Source organism: Salmo trutta, chromosome 5 (assembly GCF_901001165.1).
Source record: "Salmo trutta chromosome 5, fSalTru1.1, whole genome shotgun sequence".
Classification (NCBI taxonomy): domain Eukaryota; kingdom Metazoa; phylum Chordata; class Actinopteri; order Salmoniformes; family Salmonidae; genus Salmo; species Salmo trutta.
In genome coordinates, this window is record NC_042961.1 from 5,420,341 (window position 1) to 5,434,027 (window position 13,687).

Below are 13,687 nucleotides of genomic sequence, written 5' to 3' on the forward strand. Positions count from 1 at the left end.
TTTCGGGGCGAATCCTAACACATTTTCACTCTCTGCCATTGATATTTATGCACGACTAGAGCTGGGATTTATATAAAAGGCGAGATGGAGCGCTGTGCAGTGCAGAATGCGCCTTTGAACGAATCCCGGCCTTAGTAAAAATGTGACTTAAGTGGAAGTTAGGATTCACCCCCTTCACATTTATCAGTTGACAACTGAACTACTTCCATTAACGACATTACACGATCCAAAGACACAGGAAGACTGTGTAAAGTGTAAATAAAATGAACATTTATTGTGATCAATTTGTATGATGATCAAAAGGCATTATGGATGCACCTCATTAAATGCTAGTTACATACGTATTATGCATCAACTAAATGTATATAACAGAAGCTTATCTGACCATAATGCCATTGAACATTATACAGCAGCATTTGTCACCAGCCAGACACTCCAGCAAGTCATATGTAAGCATCTCTCAGGCCCTTTGTCTCATAAATGTAAAAGGCACTATGCATAATGTACTTCACTGGTGATTCTTTGGAGTTAGGAACCTAAACTTAGCCTTTGACCTGGCATCAGCCCTTCCCAGACCCATGCAGCCCCTCTCTCCCACCCTCTATCCCAGCTCTAGCCAATCTTTCCCAGCCTTAGCCCCTCTCCCTGCCCCAGAACCATATAGTCCGCCTCCCACCCTCTCACCCCAGTCCTAGCCCCTCTCTACCTTCTCTCTACCCAGCCCTAGTTTAAGCCATGCCACTGGTCCTCATATGCTGCATTTAACATTTAAGTTCTCCAACACGTCTTCACAGGCTCAGTCCACAAGCCTGTCATCACGACTGATCCAGAAACATGGGCTCTGTTGGCCAGAAACAGTTTTAAACAGGCCAGAAACACGACTTTAAACAGATGCCCTAGACATCTATTAAACTACAACGATGACTTTTGACATAATACAGAGGCTTAATCTGGACTATAAATCTCATAACGCTGGATACAGTAATCTCTCTCTGGCAGGACCCCCATGGACTGAGATGCTCCCTGGAACGGTGTGTGTGTGTGTGGTTAAGTGTGCATGTTTTTTGTTCTCTGCTTTCACAAAATAAAGTTCCTGTCCCTTGCTGATCCATATACCAATATGGATAGCTAGCTGCTGACTCCTTTTTATTCTTAGGGGTGTTTTCTCCAAAAATATAAGTTCATATAAGAAAAAGGATACATATAATCAAGTCCATCTTTGATAAATAGTATTTATCACATTATTGTTATACACAAAGCAAGCACAGTAGTCCCAGATGTCGACTGCAGTTACAACAAAATGTAAAAACATTTTAATTTTGGCAGTATTTCCTGTTTGCTATCGAAACAACCATTATCCTTTTTGCCCTAGAGGAGAAGCAAGCTTATTGGTCAGTGTCGAGGTACCCATGCTCCTCTTCCCTTTCATTGCAGCCTAGCTGGAGCGAACCATCTGCATCAGAGGAATCCTCCTCCTCTTTAAGTCGACATGCGTTCTGGTTTGAACACCAACATTTCAAATCATTTCCAGTGGATGGGTGAACTGCACCTCAGAGCATCCTTGTAGACAGGTCAGCAGTACTGGGCTCTCGAGTGGCGCAGCGGTCTAAGGCACTACATCTCAGTGAAAGAGGCGTCACTACAGTCTCTGGTTCGAATCCAGAATGTATCACATCCGGCCGTGATTGGGAGTCCCATAGAGCGGTGCACAATTGGCCCAGCGTCGTCCGGGTTAGGCCAGGGTAGGCCTTCATTGTAAATAAGAATTTGTTCTTGCCTAGTTAAAGGTTCAATAAAAATACTGTGTGTAGTACTTGTGTAAGCCTGACAGTGGATTTCTCTGATGCAAGTCAGCTGGTCCCTTGAGGATCTTGACGAACACCACGGGGTCTTTGGCCTTGTTGCTGAACACTGCATGCTGATGGGTCACACGCTGCAGAGCCTCACCGTCCACTGAAACCAGCTCATACCTCGCCTGGAGACACACACAAAGACAGGTTAGAGGTGATACAGACGCCAACACATGCTTACTGTGCAGTGACCTGGGCTCCCACTCAGCATCTACTGCTCTCCTTCATCCCAGTACATTCATTACCATATTCTCTCGCTCGCACACACGCTCAAGGTTTACCCTCAGCGGAAGGTTGTTGAAAACACACACAATGCATTGTTTAATGCAGGAAGAGTTCCGGAACCCTGAGGAGAGGAACTTCCTGTGATGTCATCAGGGCTCGCTGAGGATGCACCTGGCTGACAACCCCAATGAAGGGTCACACACAATCACAAGGCCAGAGGTATGTGACATTACAAGGTCCCTTCTCAATTTCCCCCAAACCAGGGCCCTGTTGGAACTCTGAAAATACACCTCCCCTCATGAAACTAATGTTTGATAGCGTTGGTTAACCCAAAACATTGCTGCCTTCCGTGACGCCAGCACCAAAATATTTCAATCCATTTAACTAAAAAGCAGATTAAAGAGCAAAGTAATTTTGAATATTAGACAATCTCATTCATCCTCTTAGGTAAACATTTATGGATGTTCTTTTTGGGCCTCTCTCTCTTGCTCTGTCTAGCCAATAGGCGGTCTAAGGCACTACATATCAGTGCCTGAGGCATCACTACAGACCCTGGTTCGATTCCAGGCTGTATCACAACCAGCCGTGATTGGGAGTCCCATAGGGCGTCACACAATTGGCCCAGTGTCGTCTGGGTTTGGCCAGGGTAGGCCGTCAGTGTAAATAAGAATTTGTTCTTAATTGACTTGCCTAGTTAAATAAAAGGTAAAAAATATTTAAATAAAGTACCCGCAGCAGTGTTCCAACACCAAGTGGAAATTGTTCCCAGAAGAGTAGAGGCTGTCATAGCAACAATAGGGGGAACCAACGCCTTATTAATGCCCATGATTTTGGAATGAGATGTTTGACGAGCTGGTGTCCACATACTTTTGGTCATGTAGTGTATATGCAAACTGTTCTGGATGGGAAGCATGCGGGGGTCTTAAAATAGTTTCCTCTCTCCACCCCTTCGCTCTCATTCTACCACTCATAAGACTGTCAGGCAGACAAAAGCCAGACACACCAACACAGGCACACACACTAGCAAAGCCTTTTCATTCAGGTATTGTAGACTCAAGAGTTCTGAGCCCAGGCCAAACTTGAGTGTTGTTTAGAAACCAATACATACCGCTAAACACATCACCTTGTATTATATGGCTTTGATTAAAGCATGAGCTGCCGGAATATTACAGTGAGCTCCTAAAGAAGCTTACCATCAGTGTCACTGGTAGAGGCAGCTCCTCCTGGAAACATCTCATTCTCCATCCCACCTGAGATACTGATACCTGTAGAGACACGGAATTTCTCCACAGAGTGCCAGTGTAGGTTTTTGCCAATCAACTAAAAATCATAGTCTTTAGTACAAGACTTAGTTGAATCAGTTGTGTTACTGCTTTGGCAAGATTGAAATCCTGCATCTACAGGGGAAGATGACCAACTGTTGCTGTAGACTAAAGAGACACGGTAAAAAGCCTTAATAAGGGTCTTTTTCAGACTGGGCCATTAATAACAATAAGCAGGTGATGCACTGACCTCTACTGGTGGGGCCGGGTACTAGGCTACTGATTAGTGGGCGGCTGACTCTCTGATGGGCATACTCACCCAGAGACTGTTTCGTCTTAAAAATTATCAATGTGGTGATCTCATGTCCTGAACTGGTACAGGTGGTATGTTTCCATGGTGACCATTCTGCGACTGTCCTGGTGAATATCTGTTCACTTGTTTCCCCTTCCCCGTCTGTCCCAGTCCCCCCTCTCCCTCCCTGTCGAGAGGGTTCAGTCCTGCGGAGGGGGCTCAGGGGGAGGAGTTGAGTGTTCCTACCTCCCCTCTCAGAACTGCACTCCCATTGGTCCATTTTGCCCCTCCCGCTGTGTCCATTCCTCACAAGCGACCACCCCCGCTCTGGAGTGGTATCTTCCGACAGCAATGAGGTCTAATCATAGAGCCGGGGCGTACCATTGTCACTATGTGGGGAGTAGATCGGTTGGTGTTGGCTTGGGTGGTGTGAAGGGACTTGGTGATGAGCCAGTTGAGCGGTGAGGGGATCGTGAGCGGAAGGTGTGGTGTTTGTAGCTAGGAGGACGTCTAGGAGGGGGGGGTGGTGTAGGAGACCTTCTGGAGGCCAGACACAGACCGTCTCTCCTAAAGTCCTGGACTGGCTGAAGCGGGAAACCACCATGGTAGTCTGGAGAGAAGATATACATGACATCATACATATTAGCAGACACACGTAAAGAGACACAGACTCAGTCCTTTAACCCCAGTAGACCAACAGTATTGTACTATAGTTTTACACCCTCCCAGCCCTGATCAACACTCTGTTTGACAGTGACATTGCGTGGGAGTTCTCTTGCGTCAGTCAACACAAAATGGAGTCCATTCACCCCAGGAACCATCAGCATGTCTCTATCGGAAGTCATCACACCCACCTGCTCAGTAACATGAGTAATATTTTGATTTTAATCATTGTTACATAACATTTATGACAATAGAAAAATAAACATGAATATATATCTATCTGAAGTCGGAAGTTAACATACACTTAGGTTGGAGTCATTAAAACTCGTTTTTCAACCACTCCACAAATTTCTTGTTAACAGACTATAGTTTTGGCAAGTCGGTCAGGATATCTACTTTGTGCATGACACAATTAATTTTCTCCAACAATTGTTTACAGAAAGATTATTTCACTTATCATTCACTGTATCACAATTCCAGTGGGTCAGAAGTTTACATACACTAAGTTGACTGTGCCTTTAAACAGCTTGGAAAATTCCAGAAAATTATGTCATGCTTTAGAAGCTTCTGATAGGCTAAATGACATCATTTGAGTAAATTGGAGGTGTACCTGTGGATGTATTTCAAGGCCTACCTTCAAACTCAGTGCCTCTTTGCTTGACATCATGGGAAAATCAAAAGAAATCAGCCAAGACGTCAGAAAAAAAAATTGTAGACCTCCACAAGTCTGGTTCATCCTTGGGAGCAATTTCCAAACGCCTGCAGGTACCACGGTCATCTGTACAAACAATAGTACGCAAGTATAAACACCATGGGACCACGCAGCCGTCATACCGCTCATGAAGGAGACACGTTCTGTCTCCTAGAGATGAACATACAATGGTGCGAAAAGTGCAAATCGATCCCAGAACAACAGGAAAGGACCTTGTGAAGATGCGGGAGGAAACAGGTACAAAAGTATCTATATCCACAGTAAAACGAGTCCTATATCGACATAACCTGAAAGGCCGCTCAGCAAGGAAGAAGCCACTGCTCCAAAACCGCAATTAAAAAGCCAGACTACGGTTTGCAACTGCACATGGGGACAAACATCATAGTTGTTGAGAAATGTCCTCTGGTCTGATGAAACAAAAATAGAACTGTTTGGCCATAATGACCATCATTATGTTTGGAGGAAAAAGGGGGAGGCTTGCAAGCCGAAGAACACCATCCCAACCATGAAGCACGGGGGTGGAAGCATCATGTTGTGGGGGTGCTTTTGCTGCATGGGGGACTGGTGCACTTCACAAAATAGATGGCATCATGAGGGGGGGAAATTGTGTGGATATATTTTTATTTATTTATTTAACCAGGTAGGCAAGTTGAGAACAAGTTCTCATTTACAATTGCGACCTGGCCAAGATAAAGCAAAGCAGTTCGACAACATACAAAAACACAGAGTTACACATGGAGTAAAACAACATACAATCAATGATGCAGTAGAAACAAATAAGACTATGTACAATGTGAGCAAATGATGTGAGATAAGGGAGGTAAAGGCAAAAAAGGCCATGGTGGCAAAGTAAACAGTATAGCAAGTAAAACACTGGAATGGTAGATTTGTAGTTTGAAGAAAGTTCAAAGTTCAAATATAAATAATATGGTGCAAAGGAGCAAAATAAATAAAATAAATAAATAAATACACTAGGGGAAGAGGTAGTAGTTTGGGCTAAATTATAGATGGGCTATGTACAGGTGCAGTGATCTGGGAGCTGCTCTGACAGCTGGTGCTTAAAGCTAGTGAGGGAGATAAGCGTTTCCAGTTTTAGAGATTTTTGTAGTTCGTTCCAGTCATTGGCAGCAGAGAATTGGAAGGAGAAGCGGCCAAAGGAGGAATTGGCTTTGGGGGTGACCAGAGAGATAAACCTGCTGGAGTGCGTGCTACAGGTGGGTGCTGCTATGGTGACCAGCGAGCTGAGATAAGGGGGAACTTCACCTAGCAGGGTCTTGTAGATGACGTGGAGCCAGTGGGATTGGCGACGAGTATGAAGCGAGGGCCAGCCAACGAGAGCGTACAGGTCGTAGTGGTGGGTAGTATATGGGGCTTTGGTGACAAAACGGATGGCATTGTGATAGACTGCATCCAATTTATTGAGTAGGGTATTGGAGGCTATTTTGTAAATGACATCGCCGAAGTCGAGGATTGGTAGGATGGTCAGTTTTACGAGGGTATGTTTGGCAGCATGAGTTCACTGGTCATCCCCAAAGCCACACTTCCTTTGGCCGCCTTTCCTTCCAGTTCTCTGCTGCCAATGACTGGAACGAATTGCAAAAATCTCAGAAGCTGGAGTCATATCTCCCTCTCTAACTTTAAGCATCTGTCTGAGCAGCTTACCGATCACTGTACCTGTACACAGCCAATCTGTAAATAGCACACCCGACTACCTCATCCCCATATTATTACTTACCCTCTTGCTCTTTTGCACCCCAGTATCTCTACTTGCACATCATGATCTGCACATCTATCACTCCAGTATTAATGCTAAATTGTAATTATTTTCGCCTCTAGGGCCTATTTATTGCCAGCTTAGTGGAGTCTGCCATTAGCACAGTCAGCGTAGTCAGCTCAGCTTTCCCCATTGAGACCGTGTCTGTGCCTCGATCTAGGTTGGGCAAAATTAAAAATGGCGGTGTTCGCTTTAGTAATCTCACTAGTATAAAGACCTCCTCCATTCCTGCCATTATTGAAAGAGATTGTGATACTTCACATCTCAAAATTGGGTTACTTAATGTTAGATCCCTCACTTCCAAGGCAGTTATAGTCAATGAACTAATCACTGATCATAATCTTGATGTGATTGGCCTGACTGAAACATGGTTTAAGCCTGATGAATTTACTGTGTTAAATGAGGCCTCACCCCCTGGTTACACTAGTGACCATACCCCCCGTGCATCCGGCAAAGGCGGAGGTGTTGCTAACATCTACGATAGCAAATTTCAATTTACAAAAAAAAAAAACAATGACGTTTTCGTCTTTTGAGCTTCTAGTCATGAAATCTATGCAGCCTACTCACTCACTTTTTATAGCTACTGTTTACAGGCCTCCTGGGCCATATGCAGTGTTCCTCACTGAGTTCCCTGAATTCCTATCGGATCTTGTAGTCATAGCAGATAATATTCTAATTTTTGGTGACTTTAACATTCACATGGAAAAGTCCACAGACCCACTCCAAAAGGCTTTCGGAGCCATCATCGACTCAGTGGGTTTTGTCCAACATGTCTCTGGACCTACTCACTGCCACAGTCATACTCTGGACCTAGTTTTGTCCCATGGAATAAATGTTGTGGATCTTAACGTTTTTCCTCATAATCCTGGATTATCGGACCACCATTTTATTGCGTTTACAATTGCAACAAATAATCTGCTCAGACCCCAACCAAGGAGCATTAAAAGTCGTGCTATAAATTCTCAGACAACCCAAAGATTCCTTGATGCCCTTCCAGACTCCCTCTGCCTACCCAAGGACGTCAGAGGACAAAAATCAGTTAACCATCTAACCGACGAACTCAATTTAACCTTGCGCAATACCCTAGATGCAGTTGCACCCCTAAAAATTAAAAACATCTGTCATAAGAAACTAGCTCCCTGGTACACAGAAAATACACGAGCTCTGAAGCAAGCTTACAGAAAATTGGAACGGAAATGGCGCCACACCAAACTGGAAGTCTTCCAACTAGCTTGGAAAGACAGTACCGTGCAGTATCGAAGAGCCCTCACTGCTGCTCCATCATCCTATTTTTCCAACTTAATTGAGGAAAATAAGAACAATCCGAAATGTCTTTTTGATACTGTCGCAAAGCTAACTAAAAAGCAGCATTCGCAAATGGAGGATGGCTTTCACTTCAGCAGTAATACATTTATGAACTTCTTTGAGGAAAAGATCATGATCATTAGAAAGCAAATTACAGACTCCTCTTTAAATCTGGGTATTCCTCCAAAGCTCCATTGTCCTGAGTCTGCACAACTCTGCCAAGACCTTGGCTCAAGGGAGATAAAGTGTTTTAGTACTATATCTCTTGACACGATGATGAAAATAATCATGGCCTCCAAACCCTCAAGCTGCATACTGGACACTATTCCAACTAAACTACTGAAAGAGCTGCTTCCTGTGCTTGGCCCTCCTATGTTGAACATAATAAACGGCTCTCTATCCACCGGATGTGTACCAAGCTCACTAAAAGTGGCAGTAATAAAGCCTCTCTTGAAAAAGCCGAATCTTGACCCAGAAATTATAAAAACTATCGGCCTATATCGAATCTTCCATTCCTCTCAAAAATTTTAGAAAAAGCTGTTGCACAGCAACTCACTGCCTTCCTGAAGACAAACAATGTATACGAAACGCTTCAGTCTGGTTTTAGACCCCATCATAGCACTGAGACTGCACTTGTGAAGGTGATAAATGACCTTTTAATGACGTCAGACCGAGGCTCTGCATCTGTCCTCGTGCTCCTAGATCTTAGTGCCGCTTTTGATACCATCGATCACCACATTCTTTTGGAGAGATTGGAAACCCAAATTGGTCTACATGGACAAGTTCTGGCCTGGTTTAGATCTTATCTGTCGGAAAGATATCAGTTTGTCTCTGTGAATGGTTTGTCCTCTGACAAATCAATTGTAAATTTCGGTGTTCCTCAAGGTTCCGTTTTAGGACCACTATTGTTTTCACTATATATTTTACCTCTTGGGGATGTCATTCGAAAACATAATGTTAAATTTCACTGCTATGCGGATGACACACAGCTGTACATTTCAATGAAACATGGTGAAGCTCCAAAATTGCCCTCGCTAGAAGCCTGTGTTTCAGACATAAGGAAGTGGATGGCTGTAAACTTTATACTTTTAAACTCAGACAAAACAGAGATGCTTGTTCTAGGTCCCAAGAAACAAAGAGATCTTCTGTTCAATCTGACAATTAATCTGGATGGTTGTACAGTCGTCTCAAATAAAACTGTGAAGGACCTCGGTGTTACTCTGGACCCTGATCTCTCTTTTGAAGAACATATCAAGACTGTTTCAAGGACAGCTTTTTTCCATCTACGTAACATTGCAAAAATCAGAAACTTTCTGTCCAAAAATGATGCTGAAAAATTAATCCATGCTTTTGTTACTTCTAGGCTGGACTACTGCAATGCTCTACTTTCCGGCTACCCGGATAAAACACTAAACAAACTTCAGTTAGTGATAAATATGGCTGCTAGAATCCTGACTAGAACCAAAAAATGTGATCATATTACTCCAGTGCTAGCCTCCCTACACTGGCTTCCTGTTAAGGCAAGGGCTGATTTCAAGGTTTTATTGCTAACCTACAAAGCATTACATGGGCTTGCTCCTACCTATCTTTCCGATTTGGTCCTGCCGTACATACCTATACGTACGCTACGGTCACAAGACGCAGGCTTCCTAATTGTCCCTAGAATTTCTAAGCAAACGGCTGGAGGTAGGGCTTTCTCCTATAGAGCTCCATTTTTATGGAATAGTCTGCCTACCCATGTGAGAGACGCAGACTCAGTCTCAACCTTGAAGTCTTTACTGAAGACTTATCTCTTCAGTAGGTCCTATGATTAAGTGTAGTCTGGCCCAGGAGTGTGAAAGTGAACAGAAAGGACGGAGCAACGAACCGCCCTTGCTGTCTCTGCCTTGCCGGTTCCCCTCTTTCCACTGGGATTCTCTGCCTCTAACCGTATTACAGGGGCTGAGTCACTGACTTACTGGTGTTCTTCCATGCCGTCCATGGGAGGGTGGTCTTCCTGTCTGGGTTGGCGCCCCCCCCTTGGGTTGTGCCATGGCGGAGATTTTTGTGGGCTATACTCGGCCTTGTCTTCGGACGGTAAGTTGGTGGTTGTAGACATCCCTCTAGTGGTGTGGGGGCTGTGCTTTGGCAAAGTGGGTGGGGTTATATCCTGCCTGTTTGGCCACAGTGTTATATCCTGTCCGTATCGGATGGGGCCACAGTGTCTTCTGATCCCTCCTGTCTCAGCCTCCAGTATTTATGCTGCAGTAGTTTATGTGCCGGGGGGCTAGGGTCAGTCTGTTTCATCTGGAGTATTCTCTTGTCTTATCCGGTGTCCTGTGTGAATTTAAATATGCTCTCTCTAATTCTCTCTTTCTCTCTTTCTTTCTTTCTCTCTCTCGGAGGACCTGAGCCCTAGGACCATGCCTCGGGACTACCTGGCATGATGACTCCTTGCTGTCCCCAGTCCACCTGGCCATGCTGCTGCTCCAGTTTCAACTGTTCTGCCTGCGGCTACGGAACCCTGACCTGTTCACCGGACGTGCTTGTTGCACCCTCGACAACTACAATGATTATTATTATTTGACCACGCTGGTCATTTATGAACATTTTAACATCTTGACCATGTTCTGTTATAATATCCACCCGGCACAGCCAGAAGAGGACTGGCCACCCCTCATAGCCTGGTTCCTCTCTAGGTTTCTTCCTAGGCTTTTGGCCTTTCTAGGGAGTTTTTCCTAGGGAGCTTTTCCTAGCCACCGTGCCTCTTTCACATGCATTGCTTGCTGTTTGGGGTTTTAGGCTGGGTTTCTGTACAGCACTTTGAGATTTCAGCTGATATACGAAGGGCTATATAAATAAATTTGATTTGATTTATTGCCCACTTCCCTACATTTGCACACATCATACATAGATTATTCAATTTTTCTTTTATTTTGTGTTATTGACTGTACGTTTGTTTATGTGTAACTGTTGTTTTTGTCGCACTGCTTTGCTTTATCTTCGCCAGGTCGTAGTTGGAAATGAGAACTTGTTCTCAACTGGCCTACCTGGTTAAATAAAGGTGAAATAAAATACATTTTTAAAAGCTGCCAGTTGATTCTCTGGCTAACACCACTTCAGGGCTTTGAGGTAGGCTACTCACTTCTGAAGAGTTCCGTCAAACATGGCAGAAAGGACGGAAAGACCTTTCTGCTTTTGGGGCGCATGCTCAGCCGGGTTGATACAGAGACGCAGCACCTGGGAAGAAATGTGTATGCAGTTACCAGAACAGGGCAGGATCCAGCAAACACTACCAACCCTTACACATAGATATGAAAAGAACATGGCTAAAATGCTGAAAGTCCATCAGAAGGCATGCTGGAGCTATTAACATATGGCCTTAACATAAATAATTTCTAATCCTAGGGGTTGGGGGCTAGTGGTCGCTTCAAGGGAGGGCCCAAGTGATTACAAAATACATTCAAGAGTGGAAATTAAGAAATATACATTTACAACACTACATGATAACACTAGATGATAACTAAAATAGCAAAGTCTTGAATAGGCTAATTAACAGTTAACATTTCATTAACAAAAACGCAGCATAAAGGCTACATACCCTTTGTTCCAAAGACACTCCAGAGATTGCCAGAAAGAAACTCCTTTTAGAAAGTCCACAAATGGGAGAAGTATGAAGACTCTTTCAAAAAGTGTGTTAATCCTCCCAGGAAAAAAAAGCAAAAATAACCAAAATAAGTCAGCCTCCAAAAATAGCTAAAAATAACATCTGCTCAGAAAAATGAATATCACAAAAACATCCACGAAACTGTAAGCACTTGGATAAGAGTCTAAATGACAAAAAAGTATATTTATTAATTAAAATATAAACAAAGACAATCCACTCATTTGTCTAAAAAAGGTGACAAAAAGTCCAAAGAAAATGCCAGGTAGACATAAAAGTTGCTTTACATGCTCAGTGTTTACATGGTGTTTCAAAACAACGGGGTAGCGATGTCTCAAGGATCCCGGATAGCAAGGACCGTTCACTTGGGGCGAGAGGCAGCACAGTGCCAGCGTAAAATTCTGTGAATTATATTGTATCTTGCAAGTGACAACTACCACAGTGGCTACAGCCCTACAAATCAAATGCTAGCCTCATTCTGGCTAGCATGAGGCCGCTCAGTCTTCAGAGGCTAATATTTTATCTGGAATCAGTGCAGTTTATCCTCCTTTCCTTTCACATCTTTCTGGTGCTCCTCATTTTTCTGTGGTGCTTACATTAAAATGTTCTTTGAGTATCTTTTTAATCACAATCCATACAGAAAATATTTAAATGTTTCATTCCAGCTAAAATCATAAAATCGGATACCATATATTCTATAGCCCGACGGATATGGGATTTTTGTACCAAAACACTGTATACAAGCACACCATTCCAGACCGGTTTGCATGTTTTAAAGTTTGAATGGCAAGCAGTAGAAAAAGCTGCAATGTGCATCTCAGTCACACATTTACTTGCATACCTTGTAATGCCACAGGTTGTCAGAGGGACACCTAAGAATGTCAATGAAAGTGTCCTTAAAAATAAAAAATACTTTCACTTCATAGTTGACCTTAGAACAGAAAAATATGGGTAACTGCAAAGCAAGTCTTGATGCAGTATCTTTAATCTCTCCTCCTCAAAAAAAAAAAATAGAAATAGCCCACGGATAAAAGTCACTCCAAAAATGGCTGAAAAACAAACTTGCAAGAAGAAAAACATGATCCATAGGTTTTTTACCAATGCCTAGGCCTACTCTTAATTAGACAAAAAATCTCCTTGTTCGCCTTATTTACATAAAAAAAAAGATCAGGAGTTCATGTACAGATGCTTTCAAAGGTAGAAAAGTTAGGCTAGTCAATGAACATGTTTATTGGTGAAGAAAAAAGAAGTCTAGAAATAAAATCAGTCTTCACAGCAAGAACAAAAGTGAACCAACAGGAGGCCAAGGGAATCTGCAAAATCCACTATTCAAAGACTTAACTTTAACACAAATCCCATACACAAAAGTATATGGACACCTTCAAATAAGTGTGTTTGGCTATTTCAGGCACATCCGTTGCTGACAGGTGTATAAAATCGAGCACACAGCCATGCAATCTCCATAGACAATCATTGGCAGTAGAATGGCTTTACTGTAGAGCTCAGTGACTTCAACATGGCACCGTCATAGGATGTCACCTTTCCAATAAGTGAGTTTGTTCTGCCCTGCTAGAGCTGCCCCGGTGAACTGTAAGGGTTATTGTGAAGTGGAAATATCTAGGAGCAACAACGGCTCAGTCGAAGTGGTAGGCCACACAAAATTACCGGTAAACTAAAAAAAACTGTCTAAGATCAGATTGAGTTGAACAGTCAATAAAAATATAGATTTTAAAAAACTGGGTCTGTCCTCTGACTATATTCTTATAGAATTTTCACAAATGCCTTACTATACTTCATTCTCAAACATTCAATGAATTTATAAAAACGACCATATCTAAAAGTGATCACGTGTCAGAAAACGTTAAATCTATATTCTTCCTGGGATGTGAACAGATATAAGATTGCATATTACAACAACAAAAAAAAAACGCTGTCAGTTCCACTTTAAGATCAAACACGTA

General features: G+C 43.0%; 1 protein-coding gene across 2 annotated transcripts; it reads right to left on the reverse strand.

Annotated features, from left to right (window-relative positions):
- Window positions 1-248: 248 nt before the first annotated feature.
- On the reverse strand, window positions 249-13,246 carry LOC115193551 (PDZ domain-containing protein 7). 2 transcript variants are annotated; one of them, XR_003878201.1, is made up of 5 exons: window positions 11,664-13,246; window positions 11,208-11,302; window positions 4,927-5,070; window positions 3,269-4,239; window positions 249-1,975 (listed from the first exon to the last, which is right to left on the reverse strand). XR_003878201.1 is itself a non-coding variant. In XM_029752278.1 (4 exons), the coding sequence occupies exons 2-4, from the start codon at window positions 3,907-3,909 to the stop codon at window positions 1,965-1,967; spliced, it is 336 nt and encodes a 111-aa protein (XP_029608138.1). In that variant the 5' UTR covers window positions 3,910-4,239; window positions 4,927-4,999; the 3' UTR covers window positions 249-1,964. The 2 variants fall into 2 exon arrangements, 1 of the variants encoding a protein (XP_029608138.1); XM_029752278.1 differs by lacking the exons at window positions 11,208-11,302; window positions 11,664-13,246 and having other exon boundaries at window positions 3,269-3,340; window positions 3,657-4,239; window positions 4,927-4,999.
- Between the last annotated feature and the right edge of the window lie 441 nt (window positions 13,247-13,687).